The 27,797-nt window shown below is 36.4% G+C and overlaps 1 protein-coding gene across 2 annotated transcripts in view; it reads right to left on the bottom strand.

The window, feature by feature from the left end:
• Positions 1 to 23,027, bottom strand: part of LOC149842291 (alpha-1,6-mannosyl-glycoprotein 2-beta-N-acetylglucosaminyltransferase) — a 74,160-nt gene extending 51,133 nt beyond the window's left edge. For both annotated transcript variants that reach the window (XM_089999047.1, XM_089999048.1), the window contains exons 1-2: positions 22,899 to 23,027; positions 20,558 to 20,778 (exon numbers count right to left, since the gene is read on the bottom strand). In XM_089999047.1, the coding sequence (XP_089855173.1) occupies positions 20,558 to 20,778; positions 22,899 to 22,911 (234 nt within the window). In that variant the 5' untranslated portion in view covers positions 22,912 to 23,027. The remainder of the gene's footprint in view (positions 1 to 20,557; positions 20,779 to 22,898) is intronic.
• Positions 23,028 to 27,797: the final 4,770 nt, after the last annotated feature.

Raw genomic sequence — 27,797 nt, 5'->3', positions numbered from 1 at the left:
CCATCCTTCTAACTGGAGCATCATTAGGCCTTTGTCGAATATGTCCAAACCACTGTAAACGATTCTCTCTCATCTTATTTTCAATGGGTACAACGCCTACCTTCTTACGTATCTCCTCGTTCTGAATCTTATCTTTTATTGTATTTCCACACATCCATCTAAGCAGACGTATCTCAGCTACACTCATTTTTTGAATATGATGTCTCTTGGCAGCCCAACATTCTGTACCATATAGTAAAGCGGGCCTAATAGTCATCCTATAAAACTTTCCCTTCAACCGCAATGGCATTCTACGATCGCACAACACTCCAGTTTCACAATTATCCTTACACATATACATATATATGTTATTTTCTAACAGCCCTATCCACCATACAAGAAGAGGTCCCACCGCATGTGTTGTTTGCAGTTGACAGTGTAATTAATAGTCAAAGTAGAGAAGATGCAAACAAACAATTAAAATATTGATGGAGTAACTTGAGCACAAACATTTAAGAAATAGTAGATTGTGTAAGGATAATTGTGAAGCTGCATGAGATTTAGCAGTCCCAACATAATAAGTTTAGATACTTTGGAACTGTCTTGTAATATGTGATGAATATGTATATAGCTGATTGAAAGGACATTTCACAAAATCGGAATAAGCCATACTCTATTATATGGTGTCAAGTCAACAAACTACAAGAGAGAGTGTATGTGCTTATACATGTTAAAGAACTAAGAAAAGGGGTAGGAGTAAGACAATAAAGATTTTGAAGGAAGCTATAACCAGAGGCATAAAAGACTCTGGCATGACATGCTTTTGCTTAAATAGGAAGCAATAAAGAAATAAGCCTTATAGGATCAACTTATAAGGCCAACCCCTCATAGATGAGACAGGCATTATGATGATATCGCATGGACACAAACAAAGAAACCAAGAAAACAACTTCTATAGATTAAACACAATAATGTTCAATTGCATTAGTTTGATCTGAAATGTACATGGTATTTCTAGATCAAAAGAATGCAGTTGAACATTTTGCCTTTGCTGCATTCTAGATTAAATTAAGGCAATTGAACATATTGTGTTTAACTACGAGAAGTTGTTTTCTTTTGCTTCTTCTATTTGGCAAGGCTGGAGAAACATATGGATCTTTTTCCGAATCCCGAATTATGTGATTTGAATCTGGAGACCAACAGCACGTGCAAGGGTGTTTGCATGGTTGGTTAGCAAGATAACATACGCACTTTTGAAAAGCTTAAGAGGGATTTACAGCATGCTAATCGATGTATGACGTGTGGCTGTGAAGAGGAATCAGGCCCTCAACACTTCTGATTCAGTTCTTTTTTCCAGAGCCGTTTAGCCTATCCTGCAGGGTTGACTATTGTAGTCAGGTCAGAATCATGTTTTTCGGATTTCCTAATTGGTTGGGCATCCCTTGGCAGATACTATAAATAGAAAAGAGTTTGGAAGTCGTGGTTACTCAATGGTTTGTAGACCAGCGTATGGAAATGCTTTTGCTAAATCAACTTTGGCTGGGAAGGAACTTGTTAATATATATATATATATATATATATATATATATATATATATATATATATATATATATATATATATATATTCCTTGTGTCCTTTGTAATGCCCACTAGGGGCAATTTAGTCTTTTTCTTTCTATGTAAAACACGCATGCACATTAAGGTTACTTTTTTTGTTTCTTTTTATTTTTCTTAGTTTTTGTTTTTTATTTTCATTTAAACCATGTAATGGGGTCCTCATTAGAGCCGTTGGGTGGCTCCCAATGACTCTATGAGATCCCCCTTAGATCCCTTGTTGTGTATAAATATGGGTGTTGGGCCCCCATCCTCTTGTAATGCTTTCCCAAGCATTTCAATAACGAATTTCATTATTATGTTTTAAGTTTTCTCATCTCTCTTGTGTATATTTGGTGTTTGCCCTTTGTGGCATATTGTATATTGTCCATTAGAGGCATTGTGTATATGTGATTGTGCCTTCTTATTGTCACTTTGTGACATTGTTTTCTTTGGCAGTTCTATTTCATGTTATGGTATCAAAGCCCCTAGGTGTTTGAACACTCTTGGGACTTCTTTTTTTTGTATTTGAGTGTGATTAAGCTTCAGACTCTTGTTCTTTTTCAACTCTTTCACAATGGCCGAAAAAGATGCAAAGATTTACCTCTCATTCAAATTGAATGGAACCAACTATAGAATGTGGGCAGCCGTTATGGAAAACAACCTCAAAAGCAAAAAACTTTGGGGATATGTATGTGGTACCGTTACGAAACAACAATTAAAGCTCACCAAGGAAGGGAATGAAGAAAAAGCTTTGAGTAATGAATAAAAAGCTAAAGCTATTGAAGAATACCAATCCAAAGTTGAAAATTGAGAAAGTGAGAATGCCAAAATATTGGCATGGTTCATGAATAACGTGGAGCTCAAAATTTATGCTAATCTAGTCAAATTTAAGAAGGCAAATAAAGCATAGTTCTTCAAAAAAAGGTATGTATAGTGAAAAAGACCTTGCTAGGCATTTCTTTTTATAAGAAAAAGTAAGAAGAACCAAATAAGAGGATATTAGTATTAGAGACTATTATAGTCTCGAATTTGAACTAAGAGAATCTCTTCTTCGTAGGGTTTCTAATACTCTTAGTGAAATTCTTGCCGACTTATGCCAAGAAGAAACTCGCTTGGCTCTTAAAAAGACTTTGATAAGGTCCATGTGGTATCTAAACCGAAAAATAATATGAAGGCATATAAACCTCCTCACTTTTGGAAAAATAACAATGGTGGAGGAAGAAAAATTGTTTATCACCATTGTAATGAACCGGAACATTTTAGACTTGATTGTCCTAAGCTTAAAAAGAAGGTGGCTTCCATTGGAGACAGTCCAAGCAATTTAAGTGAAGAATCATTAAGAGATGAAGACATAAAGGACTCAATTATTCAACATACGGAAACTCTCTAACAATTCATGAGAAACAACTCCTCCACACCTTCCACCTTTGGTGCCGCGGTCTCATCAATTCCCGATATGTTCTCTTTGATTTGAGTGTCTCATTTCATATGACTCCAAATGCATCTTTTTTTATCCAAACCAAGCCTTAATTCTTTTAAATCATTTGTTTTCACGGCCAATGGAACATCATTAGATGTTAAAGGAATGAAAAACCTTGAAAAAGTTTTGAACAAAGAAAAAAAATTATGTTTCAAAAATTAGAATTATTTCAAAACTTAACTTAAATCTTTTTTTCGTTTCTCAAATAACCAATTTTGGATGTAGTGTCTTTTTTCACCTACCAATTGTTATGTGAAGGATCTCAGGTTCGGGAACCGGATTGGGTAAGGCCATAGAAGAGGAGACCTATATTATATGGACTTTTTGTCATTGCCATCCAAAATCATTTTGTAATCATGTTCAATCTAAAGATGTCACTTGGCACAAAAGGCTTTGTCATCCTAGTGTCTCTAAGTTGTAATTTTTTTCTTTTTTGAAAAAATTTTATAATAAAAAAGAATTTATATGCAATTATTGTATTCTTGAAAAAAATGCATTTTCTTCCTTATCTACTTAGCAACTTTAATTCTAAGAAATCATTTGAATTAGTGTATTCGGATGCATGGGGACCGACATCACTTATATCTAAAGAAGGATATTTATATTATGTTGTTTTTATTGATTATTTCACTAGATACACTTAGGTTTACTTTATTAAAAACAAATCTGATGTTTTTCTATTTTTAAAGAATTTTGTATCCTTATTCAAAATCAATTTCAAAACAATATAGCAATTTTTAGACCCGATTTCGAAGGAGAATACATATCAAATGAATTCAAAACTACCTTAAACAAAACAACATTATTTATCAAAGATCTTGTCCTAAAACTCCACAATGAAGTGGCCTTGGCGAAAGAAAACATAGGCATCTTATTGAAACAACAACTATTCTTATTTCTAAAAATGTTTCAAAAAATTTGTGTCAAAGACGATCTTTCTGCAATTTATCTTATAAATAAGATGTTATCCTCGTCCTTAAAAAATGTTTTTTCCTTTGTAAAAATGTTCAAAATATTTTCGAATTTCAAAAGATTAAGAATTTTTTTTTGTAAATGCTTTGTTATTTTTCAAGAACAAGATAAACTTTCACCAAAAGCTCTTGAATGTGCTTTTATTGACTATGGTGAAAAAAAATGATATAGGTGTTATGATGTTAAAAATAACAAACTTTATATTTCAAGAAATGCAACTTTTCTTGAAGAACAAAATGGATTTGAATCTCCAAAACCCAAGGAAGATGATTATTATTTTTTTCTCTTTGACTTATTACCTAAAAATGAGTCTAAATATTCTAATGATACTATTCGTGATAATGTTTATGATGACAATTTTCATCAAAATGATGATATGCATTATCAAAATGATTATTCTCCTAATGAGAATCCTAATGATATTCACGTGTATACTCGGTGAGAGGGAAATGAACATCAAAATGCTTTTGACATGTACTCTCAAAACATTTTCTTAGAAGACCAAATAGAAGAATCCCTACCCAGGCGATCTTCTAGTAGTAGACCTCCTCAAAAATTTGTGTCATATGATTTTTTTCCCCAAATTATAGAACGTGTCTAATGATGATTCACTCCTATCATGAGCCTTTCAACTTTAAAGAAGTCAAGCAACATCCTCATCGAATTGATGTTATGAAACTTGAATTAGAAGCACTCAACAAAGCTAACACTTGGACAATTGTATGTTTCCTTTTAGGAAAAAAGGCTATTAGATGTAGATGGGTTTATAACAGAGTTACCAGAAACGCACATGTATAAGGGGAAGTGCTTCCCCGAGACGCGCTTCGAAAGTGCGAAATGCGGCGCTTTCGAAACGCATGGGGAAGCGCACGTAAAAAAGAAGAAACACGTCCCCCTTTAAAGGAAAACGCGACCCCCTTTAAAGGGAGACGCGTACCCCTTTAAAGGGGGACGCGTCCCCCTTTAAAGGGGTATGCATTTACGAAATATTTTTTTTACCCATTTTAAAAATGAAATTAACATGTGAAAAACAAGAAACTAAAAGAAAATATTTTTCTGAATAAGGGCAAAACGGACATTTTTAAAAAAATTGTGAAAACAAATAACGAAGGCTTAGGGTTTTTTTTCACCAGACTCCTCTCTCTCTCTCTCTCTCTCTCTCTCTCTCTCTCTCTCTCTCTCTCTCTCTCTCTCTCTCTCTCTGACGATCGGCGACCTCCTCCTTTGTTGACGTCCGACGACCGAAGACCTCCTCGAGCGACGTTGGCAATGTCTCTGTTCAAGTATGTTCTCTCTTATCCACTGAGGTCCGGCGACCTCTCTCTTTCGATTCGCTCTCCTCTCTCATCCACTAATGTTCGGACGAGTCTGAGACTCTGCGTTTCTGAAATCCATTGACGTCCGACGACCAACTTTTCTTGGTTGTTCCAGATGTGGGTGAACACACGGTAATTTTTCTTTCTTTAAACCAGTTCTGATGTCCTCTTCCTCTTTTTTCTTAAGTCTGTCTGAATGTCGCCCATTCATATTTTTGCAATCTGTCAAAAAGTGAAATCAGTGAGCGCTATCTCCGCCTTGTATAGGAATAGTTGTGGGTACACCCCCTGTGATGCGGGCGGAACATTGACTGTCTTTGCTGATTCGGGTATCAGTTTTCTGATTTGGGTTTTAGATGAACATAAAAAGATTTAATTTCTTTTAAAGACTTTTGCTGAGATTTTAATTTTGTTTAAATTAGATGTGTTGGTTTAAATGTTGATCTGCTTGTTTCGTGAATAGGCTTAGGCCCAAATTTGAGGGAACTAAATCGACTCTCCTTCATAGAGGAGGTGTGCCATCCATAATCGAAACTCTTGAAGAATTGACTATGGAAGAAAATAGATTGAAGAAGTCATCCACTTCAAAGGATGAAGAAATCGTGTTTGCTATGTCAAAGCCCAGTAATCATACTAGGAGTTATAAACCTCCTCACTTTGTGAAAAATGAGAATGGAAGAAATCCTAACTATGAGAGGAATGACAAAAAAGGTGGCAAAATCATATGCTATCATTGTTATGAACCGGGACACATCAAGCCGTTTTGTCCAAAAAGAAAGAAAGAAGATCACCGAGATGATAAGAGAGTTGCTTCGGTGGAAAGGAATGATGTTGACAACTCCAAATGCATTGGCTCCATATCTTTAGCTCAATTAATGGAAGCGCTACAACTAATATTCAAAACTCAAGCTTCTTCCTTTTCGGGGGCGGCCGTATCCACAAGTGGTGACCCTGGTAAGACTTCTTGGATCTTGGACTCCGGTGCCTCTTTTCATATGACTCCAAATGAGTCAATATTATCTGAATGTCATTCTAACTCAAATGATTCTTATGTTTCAACCGCCGACGGAACATCCTTAAAAATCAAAAGTCTTGGAATCTTTCAAAAACAATCAAACTTTCACATACCAAATATTAGGGTTGTGCCAAAATTAAATTTGAAACTTTTATCGGTTTCGCAAATTACAGTTCATGGTTGTAAAGTTTTATTTTCTTCTAATGATTGTTTAATACAGGATCTTCAGTCCGGGAAACCGATTGAGCAAGGCCATAGAAGAGGAGATCTCTATGTAATGGACAATCTTGAGTTATCAAAACAATATTTTTGTAATTTTGTGGAAAAGAAAGATATAGAAAATTGGCACAAAAGACTAGGACATCCTAGTGTGACCAAATTACACTTGTTTCCATTTCTTACTTATTATAAAGAAAAGAATTTGGTTTGTGAAGATTGCATTCTTTGCAAAATGAAAGTTTTACCCTTTGGGCAAAGACAATTTATATCCAAAAATCCATTTGAGTTAGTACGTTCGGATGTATGGGAACCGGCTCCAGTTATATCTAAAGACAGGGTATCTTACTATGTTATATTTGTAGATGATTATAGTAGACATTCTTGGATCTTTTTTCTTAAGCAAAAGTCAGAAGTACTTTGATTGTTTTAAAAGATTTTTCTATTACGTAAAGACTCAATTCAAAACCAATATTCAAATTTTTATATCCGATTCTGGGGGGAATTTGTATCAAAAGAATTTAAAAATTTTCTTGATTCAAATGACATCATTCATCAAAAATCTTGCCCTTACACTCCTCAACAAAATGGACTAGCTGAAAGAAAGCACAGACATATTGTTGAGACCACTAGAACACTTCTTGTATCAAAAAATGTTCCAAAAATGTTTTGGGTCGAAGCTGCTCTTACGGCAGTCTATTTGATAAATAGAATGCCCTCAAAAGCTATTGAAAATATATCCCCTATTAAAAAATTGCTTAAAATCCCCCCCGATTATAAAAGATTGAGAGTCTTTGGATGTAAGTGTTTTGTTCTTACCCATAAAAACAACAAACTTTCCCCAAAAGCAATCCCTTGTGTTTTTTTGGGCTATGCCGAAAATCAAAAGGGATATAGATGTTATGACAGGGAAAGGGACAAATTATATGTTCACGAAATGTTATATTTCTTGAAAATGAAGATAGTTTTAGCAAGGAAAAAACCCAAGAAAACTATGATTATTCGTTTCTTTTTTTATCTCATCAATGAACATGAAGGGTATGAAAATCTTCATAATGAGCATGAAAGTGAACATGAAGACTCTAACTCTCATGATGCAAGTGAAAATATAGACAGCAATCTTAACAATATTGACTCATCCCATGGTAACATACAAACATATACTAGGCGGACCGAAGGGCACCCACCATGTGCTTTAGAAAGATATTCTCAAAATCAAGATATTGATTCTGCTAGTATTAGAAAATCGGTAAGAATTTCAAAAGCCCCTAGTAGATTTGTATCCTATGATTACTTTGAACCAAGATACCGAGCATGCTTAATGGCCATATACTCATATTTTGAACCATCATCCTACTATGAAGCTAAAAATCATCAAAAATGGATTAAAGCCATGAACGATGGATTAAAATCATTAGAAAAGGCAAAAACTTGAGAAATTCAAACATTACCTAAATGAAGGAAAACTATAGGATGTAGATGGGTTTACAAAATCAAAACCAAATGGGATGAGACATTAGAAAGATATAAAGCTAGACTAGTAGCTAAGGGATACAGTCAAGAATATGGAATTGACTATGATGAGACCTTTACCCCAGTTGTTCGAATGACGATTGTCAAAACTCTCATCTTTATACCATCAATCCAAAAATGGCTAATTTTTCAAATGGATGTGAAAAATGCTTTTTTAAATGGTAATCTGGATGAGGAGGTCTACATGGATCCTCCACCAGGTTTGAATTTAGCACATGAGAAAACTCTTCGTCTACGAAAAGCCTTGTATGGGTTAAAACAAGCTCTCAAAGCTTGGTATGATAGATTTAGTAATCTGATGACTCAATTGCATTTTAAATCTTGTTTTACTGACACTGTATTGTTTGTTAAGTCTTCCAATGCAGGGATGGTTATATTGTTGCTTTACGTAGATGATATGATAATCACAGGAGGTGATAAGCAGGGAGTAAACCATATCAAAGATGTGCTTAAAGACAACTTTGATATAACAAATCTTGGCTTTTTACGGTATTTCCTTGGAATTGAAGTAGCTTACTCACCTCGTGGTTATTTTTTGTCACAGACTAAGTATGTCGCAGAGATCATAGAGAGATCAGGACTCTCAGATGAAAAACGGGTTGACACTCCAGAGGTCATAAATGCAAAAATGAAGAAGGATGATGGAGAACCTCTGCAAGATCCAACCCCATACAAACAAATGATTGGAGCTTTGTCCTACCTTTCTATTACTCGTCCTGATATCTCTCATGCTATTCACTCTGCCAGTCAATTTCAGCATGCTCCCACTATAGTACATATGAGTGTTGTAATGAGAATTATTAGATATATTAAGAATTCTATAAGTCATGGATTGTTTTTAACATCTTCTTCCTCATTAGAAGTCATTGCATACTCAGATTCTGACTGAGGAGGGGGTGTGAATGATAGACGCTCAACTACTAGTTTGTGTGTTTTTGTAGGTGACTCCCTAATCTCCTAGCGATGCAAGAAGCAACAGAAGATGTCTCTCTCCTCAACCGAAGCTGAGTATCGCGCCATGGCAACGACTATGTCTGAGCTAGTATGGTTGCGACAACTACTAGAGGATTTGGGAATTCACACCACAGAACCTTCCAGATTATGCTGTGACAACAAGAGTGTTTTATATATCGCGAGCAATCATACGTTTCATGAGAGGACAAAATACATTGAAATGAATTGGCACTATGTTCGGAAAGAATTTCTGCGAAAGACTATCACACTGCTTTATGTTCCATCAGAGTATCAACTCGCAGACTTCTTCACCAAAGCACTTCCTTCACCCAGATTTCACTTCCTACTTGGCAAACTCTCGGTTGTTGCACCATGAGTTTGAGGGGGTGTTAAGATATACATATACATGTATATATAATGTATATATATGTATATATACATGTATATGTATATATGTGTTTATTGTTAACTGAAATACCCATTAGGGGTATTTCGGTCTTTTCTCCATAATAGGTGTCAGCCCATTAGAGGCTGACATTTCTGCATTTTATTTCATGTATTTATTTTTGTCTTTTTCTTCTTTTACCTTTTTGTCTTTTTCAGATTTGATGGGACAACTCCATATAGCTGTTGGAGCTGCCCCAACAGCTATATTTATGACTGTTGAGTGCAAACCCAACAGCCATATTGAGCTGCACCCCATTGGCTCCATTGTATTATAAATTGGTCTCTTGTGGCCTTGTATTCCTAACTCATTCTCGAGTGCTTCTATGCAATAACAAGTTTGTAGACCCTTGTGTGGGTGGTTTCGTGATTCAATCAAGTATTTTTACTTGATTGAAAGTGTGTTCTTGCATGTGTATCGGATTCAATCGACTTTATTACAGGGATATCAATCTAGAACTTCCTATTGTAGAAGAAAATACGTTGATATTAGAGGATATGCGATGGAGAGATTTGGATGATAGTGCACAACAATCAAGCACTATTTCCAAATCCAAACCCAAAGATGCACAGCCAAGAGCTCCATTACCTCCAATAATCATACGTACAAATGAAGTTGAAGATGATACAAATCAATCCAACAGAGCTAGTAGAACTGCAGATATACAAGAGCGACCATCAGTTCCTCAAGGTCGGATTGATCGTTTCTTTAGCAGAAGACATAGGCAAGGTATGTTGATCTTGTGTTTTTTATTTTTACTTTTTTCTATATATGTATTTTTTATATTTTAAATTAAGGTTTTTGAACATTTTTATTTTTTAACATATTCATTATAGGAAATGAAGGAAGAAGCAGAAGGCATGGTCGTGGAGGACAAGAAGCACGTGACGATGCAGAAAGTTCTCAATCTATTGATGACTTGAAGGGGAAGAGAAAGATGATAGATTAATGAACTCTTGAATTTTTAATTATTCTTTTGATGATGTAGTTGGAGTACAACTTAGAAACTTTTATGTTACTTTTTTTTGTCATGATGTTGTAATATTTTGTTGGTTTGATATGTACTTTTATTTTGAACCTTGCATGATGAAGTAAAGTAGTGGATTATGTTAATTTTAAGTTTATAGTTTAAAACTTTATAGCTTATAATTTACAATTTAGAGCTTTATAGCTTAAAAATTTAACCATATCTTTATGTAATCTTTGAGTTTATTGATTTCTCATTTTCTATGTTGCAGAGATCACAAGATTTACAACAATCAAGTCATTTAATTCTTTGATTGAAAAAGGTACGTTTTTTAATCAAATTTATTAATTTTCTTAATACATTATTTAGTTCTTACATGCATTTGTTAAATGGTTGCAACAATTATGATCTTCTTTTGATGTATTATTTTTTAAATGCTTGAAAGTTGTAAATGATGCATTTGTTAGATAATTGCAATTTATATTATTTATTGTCTTAGATACATGTTTTATTTTATCAATGATGACATAAATCTTATTTTTTGATAAAATAAAAATATATAATTACATTTTCTCTTCCCTTTCGATTCTTATTCGTTTCTCATTCAAATCCTATGTCGCTTCCTTCTTCGCTTCTTAAGTCGCTTCCGAGACGCTTCTCGGTTCGCTCCTAAGACGTCCCGCGCTTCCCGCTTTCTAAATTTTAGAAATGCCTCGCTTTCCGCTTCCGCTTCCCGTATCGCTTCCCGCTCCCGCTTCCTCGACTGGCAACTCTAGTTTATAAAGTCAAAACTATGTGTGATGGGTCATTAGAAAGATAAAAAATTAGGTTAGTTGCTAAAGGGTATGCACAAGAATATGTAATTGATTATAAAGAAACCTTTGCTCTAGTTGCTACTAACGTAAGAACTTTAATAGCATTAGCATCTATTAAACAATATCATATCTACTAATTAGACGTCAAAAATGTCATTTTAAGTTGAGACCTTTGTGAAGAAGTCTACATGGATCCTTCGTCGGGTCTTGAGATTATGAAAGAAAAAACTCTTAAACTTAATAAAGTTCTTTATAGTGTTAAACAAGCTCTAAAATCTTGGTATGATCGCTTTAGTAAAGTTGTTCTTGATAGTGGTTTTACTTCTTGTTATACTGATGCTATTTTTTTTGTTAAGAATGCATATTATCACATAACTATTTTATTATTATATATTGATGATATGATAACTCCGCCTGTGTATAACTGTTTAATTATACACCGCCGGTCCCAAGCCCGGATAAAGGAGGAGGGTTGCGGTAGGCCTGTGACAGCCAGCATAAAAAGTTTGTCATACCCTATGAAAATGAACCAATATGAGAATTTCGTTGGGGCGTTCCCTACTGAGCGACGTGTTGTACTCTCTAGGCCCGGAGGCAGTGATAAATGGGCAAGGGTTGCTAGGTCGTCGCCCAGAAGCGACGCGTCACACCGGCGCCCGGGTGTGGTGTCAAATAGGCAAGGGTTCCCTCACTTTGTTGGACGGGTGGGGGTAAAGAAGTTAGTCAAAGACCATAAAATTAGGTTAGCCACTTGGAACATAGGGTCTTTAACTGGTAAGTTGGTAGAGTTAGTAGATGTTATGTGTAGGAGAAAGATTGATATTTTATGTCTTCAAGAGACCAAATGGGTAGGTGAGAAAGCAAAAGTGATAGAACCTTGGGGATATAAGATTTGGTATACAGGAATAAATAGGAATAGGAATGGAGTAGGGATTGTTATGAGTCGTCAGTTTATAGATAATGTAGTTGAGGTCCGTAGGAAGGGTGATAGAATTTTACTTATTAAATTAGTATTAGGTACGGATATTATCAATATTATTAGTGTTTATGCACCTCAAGTAGGTTTAGATGATTCCATTAAGCATCAATTTTGGGAAGATTTAGATGGAGTAGTACAAGGGATATCTTATGGAGAAAAGTTTTTCATCGACGGTGACCTTAATGGACATGTAGGCATTAGTAGGGATGGATTTGAGAATATCCATGGAGGCTATGGTATAGGAGAAAGAAATGAAAGTGGAGAAAGTATTTTAGATTTTTGTTTGTCCTATGATATGATCTTAGCAAACACTTGGTTTAGGAAGAAGGAGTCTCACCTAGTAACATTTAAAAGTGGGGTTAATACGAGTCAGATAGATTTTTTCCTACTTAGAAAGAGAGATAGGGGTTGTTGCATCGATTGTAAGGTTATACCAGGAGAAAGTGTAGCTACACAACATAGAGTCTTAATTTTAGATCTTAGAATTAGACAATGCCGCAAAAAGGATAGACATAGGATAGATCCTAGAATTAAGTGGTGGGCACTGAAAGGAGCTAAACAAGGAATGTTTGTAGAGCAAGTAGTTAAGGAAGCTGATTGGTGTCTCGAGGAGGATTCAGAATCAATGTGGAATAAGATAGCGGGTGGCATGAGAAAAGTGGCTAAGGAGGTATTGGGTGAGTCTAAAGGCGGTGCACCACTAGGTAAGGATACATCGTGGTGGAACGAGGATGTCAAATTAGCTATTAAGGTTAAAAGAGAGTGTTATAGAAATCTAAGTAAGAGTCGTGATAATGAGAATTTGGAGAAGTATATGATAGCAAATAAGGAAGCTAAAAAAGTTGTTCGAAACGCGAGGGCTAAGGTATATAAGGAGGTTTATGACAAGTTGGATACCAAAGAAGGCGAGAAGGATATTTATAAGCTTGCAAAGATGAGAGATAGGAAATCGAAGGATTTGGGTATGGTTAGATGTATCAAAGATGAAACGCAAAGGGTTTTAGTCAAAGATGAGGAGATTAAGGAGAGATGGAAAGATTATTTTGATAAGCTATTTAATGATAGTCATGCTCAAGATCTTGGAGACTTCTCTATTCCTTTTCATGAGATAAATCGTGACTTCATGCGCAAGATTCAAAAGAAAGAAATTGCAGAGGCTTTGAAGAAAATGAAATCAAGAAGGGCAGTTGGCCCAGATGGTATACCTATCGAGGCTTGGAAATGCTTGGGAGAGAAAGGTTTAGAATGGTTGACAAATCTTTTTAACTTGATTTGGCGAACAAATAAGATGCCTAATGAGTGGAGGAAGAGTACTTTGGTGCCTTTATGTAAGAATAAGGGTGATATACAAGACTGCACAAACTATCGTGGTATAAAACTCATGAGTCATACTATGAAACTTTGGGAGAGGGTGATTGAGTCTAGGTTGAGGAAGGTTGTCACGATATCGGAGAATCAATTTGGTTTTATGCCTGGAAGATCAACTATGGAAGCTATACATCTTCTTAGACAACTTATTGAAAGATATAGAGAGAGGAACAAAGATTTGCATATGGTTTTTATTGATTTAGAAAAGGCATACGATAGAGTACCTAGGGACGTTCTCTGGTGGACAATGATGAAGAAAGGTGTTTCTCTCAAGTATGTTAGTATAATTAAAGATATGTATGAAGGAGTAGTAACCAATGTCCGCACTTGTGGAGGGGTGACAACCAATTTTCCGATAACGGTTGGGTTACATCAAGGATCTGCTTTAAGCCCTTTCCTATTTGCGATAGTGATGGATGAGCTTACGAGATCAATTCAAGAAAATGTACCGTGGTGTATGTTGTTTGCTGATGATATTGTTTTGATTGATGAGTCTAGAGCTGGGATTAATGCTAAGTTAGAATTATGGAGACAGACATTGGAAGCTAGAGGTTTTAAGTTGAGTAAGAGTAAGACTGAATATATGGAATGTCGGTTTAGTAAGCAACGAAGTAGTGATGGGAGTGTAGTGAAGCTTGGTGAGCAAGAAATACCGGTGAATGATTATTTCAAATATTTGGGATCCATCATTCAAAAGTATGGAGAAATTGATGGAGATGTAAATCATAGGATAAAGGTTGGGTGGATGAAATGGAAAAGTGCAACTGGAGTGTTGTGCGATCGTAGAATGCCATTGCGATTGAAGAGAAAGTTTTATAGGACGACTATTAGACCTGCTTTACTATATGGTACGGAATGTTGGGCTGCCAAGAGACATCATATTCAAAAAATGAGTGTAGCTGAGATGCGGATGCTTAGATGGATGTGTGGAAATACAATAAAAGATAAGATTCAGAACGAGGAGATACGTAAGAAGGTAGGTGTTGCACCCATTGAGAATAAGATGCGAGAGAATCGTTTACGGTGGTTTGGACATATTCGGCGAAGGCCCAATGATGCTCCAGTTAGAAGGTTGGAGAAATGGGAAAATATATTAGTTAAAAGAGGTCGGGGTAGGCCTAGGAAGACTTGGATGGAGATGATAGGAAAGGATATGAATGCTTTGAACCTCACCGAGGACATGGCATTGGATAGAAATGATTGGAGGAAAAGGATTCATGTGGAAGACCCAAAATGAATTTCTTTTTTGGTTCATATCGCTGACCCCAATTGTTTTGGGATGAAGGCGTAGTTGTTGTTGTTGTTGTTGTTGTATATTGATGATATGATCATCACCGGGAATGATAGAAAGGGCATTGAGTTTATTAAAAATGTTCTTAAAAACAATTTTGATATATCTGACCTTGGATTTCTAAGGTATTTTTTAGGAATTGAAGTTGCATATTCTCCTCGAGGATATGTTTTGTCTCAAATAAAGCGTACATAAGATATTATTGCTAAGTCTGGCTTGACTGATGAAAAGAAAGTGGAGACTCCAAAAGTAATCAATGCTAAGATGACAGTCAATGATGGACCTACTTTAAAAGATCAGACTTCTTATCGTCAATTAATCGAATCTCTAACATATTTTGCTATTACCAGGCCAGACATTGCTTATGTTGAACATAGTGCAAGTCAGTTCCAGAATGCTCCTAATACAATTCACATGGCAGCTGTCATGCGAATTATCAAATATCTGAACAAAACTATAACAAAAGGGCTATTTTTATCTTCTTCGTCTGCAAATTTAATTGCCTATACTGACTTTGATTGGGGTGGAAACCCCAATGATCATATTTTTACCATAGGTTATTGTGTTTTCTTGAAGAATCGTTAATTTCTTGGAGATGTAAAAAGCAACATAAGGTTCATCTATCTTCCACAAAAACCGAGTATAGAGTAATGGTCACTACTACAATTGAACTTGTTTGGTTAAGTCTTATCAAAGATATAGGAGTTATCATCTTTATTCCTTCAAAACTATATTGCGACAACAAAAGTGTCATCTACATTGCTGGCAATCATACATTTTATGAATGAACAAAGCACATTTAGATGGATTGTCATTATGTTCGAGATGAGTTTTTATGGGGTACTATTGAACTTCCATATGTCACTTCGAAGTACCAGCTTGCGGATTTCTTTACCAAAGTTTTATCATCCCCTACGTTCTCCTTTCTCCTAAGCAAACTTTCGGTGATTCCACCGTTAGTTTGAGGGGGGTGTTAATATATATATATTCCTTTGTCCTTTGTAGTGCCCACTAGGGGCAGTTTAGTTTTTTTCTTTCTATGTAAAACACGCATGTACATTAGGGTTACTTTTTTTGTTTCTTTTTATTTTTCTTATTTTTGTTTTTTATTTTTATTTAAACCATGTAATGGGGCCCTCATTAGAGTTGTTGGGGGGCTCCCAATGACTCTATGGGAGCCCCCTTGGGTCCCTTGTGTATAAATATGGGTGCTTGGCCCCATCCTCTTGTAATGCTTTCCCAAGCATTTCAATAATAGATTCCATTATTGTTTTTTAAGTTCTCTCTTCTCTCTTGTGTATGATTGGTGTTTGCCCTTTGTGGCATATTGTATCTTGTCCATTAGAGGCATTGTGCTTATTTGATTGTGCCTTCATGTAGTCACCTTGTGACATTGTTTTCTTTGGCACTTGTATTTCATTTCAGAACTAACATGGATAGGATCAGCTAAGATTGGAATCACATAGCATCATTTCTTGTCTGCCCTTTGTTGACAGCTCATCAAGTTTCTATATCAATAAAATTTCCATTCTTTTCTGGAGAAAAGAAATCTAGAATGCAGCATTAAAACAGAGCACATTTCATTTTTAGAGGTCGGGGTAGGCCTAGGAAGACTTGGATGGAGATGATAGGAAAGGATATGAATGCTTTGAACCTCACTGAGGACATGGCGTTGGATAGAAATGATTGGAGGAAAAGGATTCATGTGGAAGACCCAAAATGAATTTCTTTTTTGGTTCATATCGCTGACCCCAATTGTTTTGGGATGAAGGCGTAGTTGTTGTTGTTGTTGTTGTTGCCAAGTTTATTTCCAGAAGTCAATGGCCATTAGCAGGAACACATATACAAGCAATCTATGCAGTATAATTCATAAGCCATCATTCTGCATGAGAACCTAAGTTAGTTAGACTTTTCGACCAGCCAAGAAAGCATATGCCTAACACTTTGGCAACACCAACAATCCTTGGAAACTATTTAATAGCCAGCTTGAATGTCCACAACCTTTGGGCTTCCATACAGATTGGCAACATTCTCAGACATCTGCAAACACATTTTGCAATTTTAACGTTAAGCTTTCTTTTCATTTTTTTGGGTTAAGCATATATTTTTTTGTGGTTAATTTTGTTAACATTTTCTAAAAGTTCAAGCATCTTAGTAATTTAGTTTCAAAATCATACATTAATGGTCATATGTGAAACCTAAAACAATCAATTATGGATTAAAGTATGTTAATCTTTAGCCTCTTACGCATTAAATTACCAGTTTAACATCCTCCCTGTATGTGGTTAAAATTTGAAGCATCTTAGCATTTTGCATATGTATGTTCTTGTGTATAGCTGTATCCACGTGTGCAACTTTTTGAGCCTCAGCAAGCCAGACGCTGCACTTGCATCTGTCACTGAGACCCAGATAAGAACTGCAACTAGAAGTGCACCTGAACTCAACTGCATATTAGTATGTATAATAAAGAGCAATTCTTAAATGGAAGAGAGTTAGCTACATAATGTATCATCCTATGTGAAGCCTCAATGAATCTGAAAATTTCTGGAAATAGCTTCCGAGTGAGGCATGACATTCACAGAAAGCATTTCTGGCAACCACAGGGTTAAGATGACTAAAGGAATATACTGAGGTAAGTAGAAGTTAGATCTTACAACACAAGGACAGACAAAAATATATCATCATAGTTATCAGCAAATACAGGATCCTTATTCAGATCAAGTACAAAGAAAATATCAGACAAAGAGCAAAGGTGATCTCTGTTCTCATAATCATGATCCTTTAAGATTGTTCCCTTAAGAAGCAAGGACTATCGCATGTCCAAGAAGGACACATCATATGAAATAGGGTCAAAATGGGATCTGTGGCACTTTGGTCCTAATATCTTCACGATGGAAAAAAAAAAGAAAAAAGAAAAAATAAATAATCTGCAAAAAGCAAAAAGCCACCAACTTATCGACTATTTACAAAAGTTACTCAACATTTGAGTTATTACATTTAACTGCCTACTTTATTTGAATGCATTTCAAATAATTGCCTCAGGTATGAAAAATGGCATTTTTGTCCTCTTTTAGTAAACATCCCATCCTACATCATCTTATGAGCTTTTTTGTTAAACAAAATAACAATGGGGACATTTCAGTCACCTTTTTTGCTAAACAAAAGTCAAGTGACTGATTTTAGGACCAAACATATAATTGAAATTTTGAAATATAACTTATAAAAAAAGGTGGCTTCTTGTAAATAGTCAAAAAAAAAATAAGTGACACAAAGTAGCTTACACCTCATGATGCATTTCAGAAACAGCAATGATACATTCTTTGTTGGCACAACCTCCATAACCAGAAAGATAGCAGCTTCAACATCAATTCAGTCATTAACAGTGCACCCTAAGTAAATAACTTCTCCTGAATTATGCCATTTTATTTAGCTTGTGGTTTTTCAGAATAGCCCCTGAAAGCTCCTGTTACTGTCTATATAAATTGAAAATACTAACATTTCACAGAATACAACAACAACAACTACGCCTTCATCCCAAAACAATTGGGGTCGGCGATATGAACCAACAAAGAAAATCATTCTGGGTCTTCCACATGAATCCTTCTCCTCCAATCATTTCTATCCAATGCCATGTCCTCGGTGAGGTTCAAAGCATTCATATCCTTTCCTATCATCTCCATCCAAGTCTTCCTAGGCCTACCCGACCTCTCTTAACTAATATATTTTCCCATTTCTTCATCCTTTTAACTGGAGCATCATTAGGCCTTCGCCGAATATGTCCAAACCACCGTAAACGATTCTCTCTCATCTTATTTTCAATGGGTGCAACACCTACCTTCTTACGTATCTCCTCGTTCTGAATCTTATCTTTTATTGTATTTCCACACATCCATCTAAGCATACGCATCTCAGCTACACTCATTTTTTGAATATGATGTCTCTTGGCAGCCCAACATTTTGTACCATATAGTAAAGCGGGCCTAATAGTCGTCCTATAAAACTTTCCCTTCAACCACAATAGCATTCTACGATCGCACAACACTCCAGTTGCACTTTTCCATTTCATCCACCCAACCTTTATCCTATGATTTACATCTCCATCAATTTCTCCATACTTTTGAATGATAGATCCCAAATATTTGAAACAATCATCCACTGGTATTTCTTGCTCACCAAGCTTCACTACACTCCCATCACTACTTCGTTGCTTACTAAACCGACATTCCATATATTCTGTCTTACTCTTACTCAACTTAAAACCTCTTGCTTCCAATGTATGTCTCCATAATTCTAACTTAGCATTAACCCCAACTCTAGACTCATCAATCAAAACAATATCATCAGCAAACAACATACACCATGGCACATTTTCTTGAATTGATCTCGTAAGCTCATCCATCACTATAGCAAATAGGAAAGGGCTTAAAGCAGATCCTTGATGTAACCCAAACGTTATAGGAAAATTGGTTGTCACCCCTCCACAAGTGCGGACATTGATTACTACTCCTTCATCCATATCCTTAATTATACTAATGTACTTGAGAGAAACACCAATTTATTAGTTAAGATAAGAGCTCCAAAAATGGAATTGCTCGGATAAAATGCCCCTGTTATCAATCTTTAAGGTCTAATGGAGGACACAAAAGAATAAACTATAATTAAACTTGTAAGCACTCACTTCTTGATGATCTGGGTCCCAACTTGGTTTTGTGAGCTCATATTGGACTCAATGTTTCATGCTAGTTAACTGATAACAGTAATGCACTGACCCTACTTTTTGTAGGTGAGTGTTTTGGTCAAACTCAAACCCACATGAGTGTTTATGGATCATGTCTTGTCTTTGGCACCACTTGTGAACCTTGGCACTATTCCATGCACATGGGTTCACATGATTAATCGGGTTTGATTTAAGTCTAGTGGTATGTAATAAAATATTTCATCCAGAGATTATGGCCTATGCAAGTTAGTACTGCAAGTTTGGAGGCTTCATGGTAGATCTGTAAGAACATTATGGCATAAAGGAAGCCAGAAGCTGTTTTGAATTCTAAATATAATACCTAAAGCCAATCCCAGGGTCTCAGAATGCTGAACAGCAAGGATTTTTAGAAAAGACAAAAGAACATAAATACAAGAGAAAGATGCACAGTTGATTCTTCATGTATCTAGAGTCTGACTTGAAGCTCCATATCATGATCAATAATTGGATATTTTGCATATTTTACCGGCATGTGGCACCCTCAGGATTTACTTGGCTATAGTACAGCCCAATTCAGATCTATTTGCATAGCTCTTGTTTGCAGTCTGAATTTATAGATATGTTCAGTAAGAAATTTGTCCACAATCTGCTATTCTTCTTGGTTGTTAATGCCCCAGCACACATAATCTTCTAAATTTTTGGATCTTTAACTAATATTAGTTTCCTAATCACTTTTAGAATTTAGAAACAGCATGTAACAATTGATTTATCATATTTCACAGTTCACTATACATTGATATAGACATCATGTGTGACCTAACATAAGAAAAAAAAAGTCTTGCCAAAAAAGTGGCCTGGGCACTATAACTTTCCATAAAATTTGTTAAGATCAACATTGAACCTTACAGCAGCCATAAATAATTCATAGAACTTACAGGTTCCAATGGCCTAGGCGTTTCTTGCTGTCCAACATTTGCAGTACTTGGCATACACCAAACATGCAATAAATCAGAAGAAGGAACCCTTGTAGGATCCACTATTCTACTGGCCAATTTTGGACACTGGAAACCATCACTCCATCCATAACTGGTCCCTCCACCAGCTACACCTTCTATAGGAGGCACAACAACATTCTCGGTGCTGGCACCAGAGTAACCTGAAACAGGAACATAATCAGTCTCTGTATAGTTCAATATCTTATAGGTAATATTTTAAAGACATAAAGCTAAATCTCTCTTAACATTTGAAAGCTAAAAGAAAATGTGGTGCAGACCAAACACACTAGCACAAACCACGATCAATAATAGTCAAGAATAGCTAATCCAAAATAGAATGAATGTTAGGCCATCATTGAGCATCAAAGTCATTATAATAAAATTCTAAAGACCTTAACCCTTTTCCCCAAGTCACATGGATATAGCTCTAGGGTACAGAATGCAGCAATCATTGTGGTGTTCTCCATTGATCCCAGTATATAATGGGGAGACAGGTTGTGCATTGCGCATCCCTGTGACCTAGCCTTTTACTTAACAGCCAGCTCCTATGCAGGCCTAATATGGTCCTGCACGTTAACTGAGCATCTCATGCCATCACCAAGCCTATCAATGTTGGTCAATTAGAAAGAAAAATGGAAGCTAGCTTTAAAAGAAGCTAGCAACATGTTTTCCCACACCACCAACAATACTTATAAGTTCTCTCAAGGCCTCATTATTATTGTTATAGCCTTCTCAACAACATATTCGGCCTTCAGGGCCAAACTGGCAGCTTCTACTGGTAGCATGATCCCCTTCATCTGCGAGCCGTTGGATCTCAACAAGTTGGAAACATGCTTCACAAGAATAGAAGCAAGGGTTTAGTAGTTGAGAAGTGTAATTTTGGAGTTTTTGTTCTTATGAAGGTATAATGTACTTTTCATGCTGATGTGTTCATTTGGCTTTCCATTCGTTGAAAAGTGCTTGTTTTTCATCCGCCCACTATTTTGCAATAATTTCCCCAAATGAAACCTCATTTCAAAGATGATTCCTCAAATCACTTCCCACTACTAAATGCAATCAAGTTTTATAGTTCCACCTCCCACATTGCCTGTCTCTTCTATTTCTAACTGTGGTAATTGCAGGCTATATATAAAGCAGAATGAATCTAGTCATCGAATAAACAAAGCAAAACAGATCTTACCATCTCAGCAAATAAATTGCTATGCATGTCATGATAAAAGCAACTTAAATTTGTATCACATGGGCATGCAGCTTCCTCTCCAACACCCTACACGACTCACCTCAGACAACCTATCATTACTCAGGCACCGTTTAAGCCACTAATAACAGTTCCAGATAAAAGATGGACAGAGGAAACATGATATATACATTAATATATTAATATATATAAACACTACGGTAGAATTTTTTATCTTTTCAAACATTTGAGCATTATTCTTTCTAAGAATCATATTACACTCGGTTACCACTTAAAACCCGTTGCATAATGCTCCAGAACTTTTTGGTCAGGTCCATGTATAAGGAAGATGAAATGCCTATACATTTTGCAGATTGAGCTGACACTCTGATGAACCATCATCATTATCATCATATGCGAATAACTCTCACGTACATAACATAACTTTTCTGCTCAATAATAAGATTTTTTCATTGCTAAGCCATGATAATCGTTTCAGACGAGCCACACAACAGCAAACAACAAAGTGGTTATTAAAAGCACAGGAATCAACAATTTAATCTGTCACTACAAATGAAGCGCGGCACGGCCAAATCTAGAAATATCATTCTCCTCCGCATTAACCATACTTTAGGGCCGCGATGTCGAATTCGATAGGTCTACACCCATCCCCGCATTTACCATACTTTAGGGACAAGTTTACATTCGGCAATGAGGAAAATGTCTAGAAAAGAGCACGCGCTTCCGGGAGCGCTCGCTGGAAGGATCCCAAGTAGAACAAATGGGTGCATCCAAGCATCACCAATGACATATTTCCAACAATCGCATGCATAATCCGCGAGATGATCGCGTAATTGCTTGTTGATCATCGATCTAACTAAAAACCCTTCAAATTCCTTGCCGCGGTTCCCATATTCTACCAAAACTCTGTGACGAATTTGCACTAATTGCCCGCGGAATCAAACAGAAACACGGGTAGATAACGCATGTTGAAGCGTAGGAACTCCGTGCCCAAAACCCTAACCGTAGAGATTGAGAAAAAAACACGAAAAGAGAACCATGAAGGACGATGGATCGTGGTATATCGGTGAATTCGAGACTCACCTGTACCGTCCATTCTGCGACAGAGGTTGTTGCACCTTCTCTCTTCCTTCGCGCTGGCTCAGAGAGAGAGAGAGAGAGAGCGGCGCTCGGGGTTCCCGGCAAAATGTTTATGGTAAAGAAGACGTTAGTGTGCCCGGTGGGTTCCCTCGGGTCGGGTCTCCTGAATATATCAATGGAGTACAGTTCCTGATCCGAACTTGAACCGAAATTGAACTGGATCCAGTTCGGTTTATCTGTGAATGGGGATACGGAGGGGTTGGGAGCATAGACCCGAGTCCGACCTATACGCTGAATCCAGATATAGATATGAAAATCGGATTGGGATTGGATGTGGCTAATTCCAGATTCTACTAGTCGGTTCTTGGCCAAACGGATTTGAATTCAGATTTGGATTTAGATGGTAAAAAGTTCAAATTTAGATATTTGTCAGATTCGGTTGTAACAAATCAAACCGTATCCGCATGTGATTATAAGATATCGTTTTGGCTTACCAAATACTATTAAACAGAACTGAATTCCATCAGACATCGGATAAAATCCGATTCATTGATATCCCTATCCAGATAGCACACATTGGGATCGAAATAACATTCAGAACAGATTGAACCCATCAGTTCGGTTCCCAATTGTAGCCAGTTTCATACGACGAACAGTTGTGTATGGATCTGAACTAGAACCTAGTCTACCACCCAATGGCGGAGCCAGGAACTTGAACTTGGGTGGGCACAAACTCTAGCGCTGGGAAACTGGATGAACAGCTTGCCATTTGGCTGGGCTTGACTCAGAAATTGAATTGAGCGAGCCAAGCTATCATCTAACTCATTTAGGTAAATGCAATCTCGATTGGCTTGACTTGTATAGGCCATTTTACATATTATATATTTATACATATATTATATACATAAAATGCATATTATATATGTTTTGTATATGAATTAAACATATATTTATATATATTATGCATATAATTTATATATTATTAAGCTTTAAAAAACAATTTCTTTAGAAGACGAGCCAATGGCTCACAAAGAGCAAGAGTGTAGCCTTAACGTGCCAAGCTCGAGCAGGCCAAGTTTGGCTTGTTTAGCGGCCCTAGCAAACCCCTCCATTTGGGGGATTGTTGGGTTGAGATATATATATAGAGAGAGAGGGAGTCATCAGGTGAGGGAGGGGAGCACATAAAAGATCAGGGTGGCAGCTCACCCTGATCCTTGTTTCATTGGGTCAGGGTGGGCACTTTCCACCCTTGACCTGAACCCTCTATTAGGGAGTTTTGGGGTCACGTGCCGACCCTGACCTCAATGTGGCTCATCCACTGCTACCAACCCACCCCCTGCTTTGCTTTTTGAAATCAATGTATTTTACCCGCTTATAATGAATTCAGTACAAAAGGGTCGCATATCATATCGGATCCATAACTCTACTATAAAATCCGGTCAGATCCATCCAGGTTCAGACACACTCTTTAAAATCCGTACCCATTGTTGTGTTGAGGTCGACCTGAACCATATGCAACTTGTCGCATTGTCTGCTTCCTTACTGATGGATCCACATTTAGTATGCAGGTTTGCATCCAAATCGAAACAAATGGATTATTTGAACCTACCAGCACGTATAAAATGTATCCAATTAATTAGTCGGATTCGGATACAATATTACTGTAATACCTATGAATTTTATCAGATAAATAAACTTAAAATTTACGTTCTTAGGTTGTTACAAGGATAGTTTATTTTTTTAATTGTTTATTTGTACTTGAATCTCGAATATCCTATTTGGATCTTCAATGTTTGATTCTTAGTATCTTGTTCAGATCTTCAATATTCTATTTGAATCGTAGATATTGGATCACAAATATATTATGTGGATATCTAACAGTAAATTTCAATCTCTTGTTTGGGCCTTTGATTTCGGGTCTTCAATATCCGGGTTAGGATTGATATTGGATCATGGATGAATGGTAGGGATCCACGAATTTTAAAAGGAGTCTTAAGAAAAAAACTTAATTAGAATCTTTAATAGTTTATTTTGGAGTCATATTCATCTACTGAAGGTTTGGATCCAAATTACATCATTTGGATCCATAGTTTTTTTTAATCATGTAATAAAGAGAAAATTTTTGGATCCAGGATCCATAGCAATTCAAAAAGGGTCTGTGTATAGAATACCATATATACATAATGAAAAATATATATATAGATATATATATATATATATGATGAATAATATGGATCTGTATTTGGACTCGTATGGGTCCAAACCGCAAACTCAAATGAGTAAAGGATCTGCTGATCCAGATCACGGCAGGTTCGCAGGTCTCAAACCCAGACCACGCCCTGTGTAACGAACCAGGTTAAAAACGAAAAACCAGAAACAAGCAGACTGATAAAAATGAGTGATAGGGTTCGTTTCTAAACCCTAACACAACATAGAGGTGAGGAGGTTGAGGAAGGGGGATGCGCAGCCACCGGGTGAAGGGGAGGATAACGAAACCCTTCCAATTTTCATGGCTCCCTTCCATGTCTCGCCTCCTTCCCTTCCCTTTTAGCCGAACTCACTCTCTCTTTTTATCTCTTGGCTTCTCGCTCTCCCTCTCAAATCTCTTGCTTGGCAGTAGAGCAACTGAAGCCTAGGACCTCTCCTCTCGCAGCGGCAGCCACCATCACGCTGGAAGAGGTAAAATTATTGTTTTTATTCTTCAGGTGTATCGCATGTTGAGCATGTTGTGTGAGGTTTCCGCAAATCCTTAATGAAAAAAGGATTTTGGGAGTTTGAGGTGCTGGAAACCCCAAATCGACAGATTTGGGGATTTCGGATCGCTGATAGTAGGGTTTATGTGATTTTGCATATGTATTGATTTCAAGTATGCCTTGTGTTGTTGCTCGAAATCTTTTTTGGGGATTTTCGATTCTAATATAGGATCTGCTGAGATTTTCGTAGGGCATTATTATTAATCATGGCTAAGATAAACTATTGAAACCATATATATATATACATATATATATATATATATATATATATATATATATATATATATATATATATATATTGAATGTTGCATATAGTTGAATACGCAGTAGGTGATTACATACATGTAGATGCATTGATGATACTTGTGAATGTTGTTAATATGAATTGGAAGTCTAGGTCCATGGAATATTGTGGATCGAAGCATGTCTATTTTTTTTTGTCTAAACTTATATTTCTGACTTTTGTGAGCAATGAACAAAAACTAAAGTCATGATGAGCATGGATTTTATGATTATATGTGATTACAACTTCTTCTTCTTTTTGTTATGATGCATGCCTTTATGTTGTACCGAATATATATTTTCATTGTTCTCATAGATTTGTACTTCACTGAACCTGTACAAGCATAAGGTTCATTGTTTACATGCATCACTAAGTGTGTATTGTGCCAAGATCATGCCTAATGGTATTCCAATATTTGTACCAGTATGCATCTGAAGGATTCCATGTTTCATTAGGCACATAATTGTCAATTGTGTTGTTTTTAAACCCCATAGCTATGTTATTTCGAACCACATTTTTAAACCACATATACATATTGTTCTTGAGACACCACTGTGTTGTTTTTACCCACATATCTGTGTTGCTTTGAGCCACATGAATGTGCTATTTTGTAGCCACACCCATGTGCAATTTTGGCTATGTGATTGAATGGTTTAAGTATATGTGTACAATTCGAGCAATGTATATGCTTACACAATATTGTAGGACAACGTACACTCAGTTTGGGGAATGTAACTACCCATGTATATATATATATACTTAACGACTCAGTGTTTTCCTTTGTTTTAAAATATGGACATTTAGCATGTTAAATTTAGAAAAAAATTTATGTGAACAGTTGTCCGATAACCCATTCGCATGTTCCAGAATTTTGATACTCAGATTGACTGAATATAAAGCATTAAGTATGTTCTGATTAATTTTTCTTTGTTAAACTATAATGGATTTTTTGTATTCGAATGTTCAAGTTATGACCTGGTTGGGGGTATGAATCTATGGTTACATTACCACGTGTTCTGAATTGTTCATACTTAGGTTATAGCATATACAAAATTTGTTTTTGTGGTTTGCACATGTCAAGGTATAAGCATATACTGTAACACCCCAAAATTTCAAGCTTGCAAACCTTTCAAAAAAAAAACAGACAAGAGACTAAAAAGGAATCTCTTCATCTCAGAGATGGTTTACGAAATCAGCGGAAGACTATACTTTTATTAATTTCAAATAGGCAAGCTGACAACTTTGAGCGCGTTAGCTAAAAGAACCAAAACGCACAACACATGTTACTAGCAAACACTTGAAAAAGCCACTTTCATTTAAGAAGTTCTCCAAATAGTACAAAATTCGGATATTCCAAGGAAAATCCGTTACAAAACCCCAAACAACAGGACGCGAGCTAAGAGCAGGAAGAAGAACGTCTTGGAGCCATCTTGACATCGCGTCATCGCCTGTGGTGTACCTAATCATCACCTGTACACATATAATGGGTTAGTTTCACGAAAAACCAGTAGGTGCACAAGAGAGACTACAAGGAACTGAATTATGCAATTTAATTCAGTACATTATGCAGTTCAAAGCAAATATGCAGTTAAACAGGTAAGCAATGCATGCAGATAACTAGTGCAAACGCGTAAGTAGTGCAACGAATCAGTAGTGCAGCGAATCAGTAGTGCAACGAATCAGTAGTGCAGCGAATCAGTAGTGCAACGAATCAGTAGTGCAAGCGAGCTGGTGGTGCAAGCGAGTCTCACGGCTCAGCAACCAAGGTGAACAGACTTTATGTTCCGATATTACTGGCCTACGGGTACGCGCAAGCAAAACATAGAAACAACTGAGACTAGTTCGAGCGTCTATTATTCTATGTAT

Source organism: Nuphar pumila, chromosome 3 (assembly GCF_984573655.1).
Source record: "Nuphar pumila chromosome 3, dmNupPumi1.hap1.1, whole genome shotgun sequence".
Lineage (NCBI taxonomy): Eukaryota > Viridiplantae > Streptophyta > Magnoliopsida > Nymphaeales > Nymphaeaceae > Nuphar > Nuphar pumila.
The sequence above is the reverse complement of the archived record's forward strand: the minus strand, read 5'-3'. Positions and strand labels throughout refer to the sequence as shown.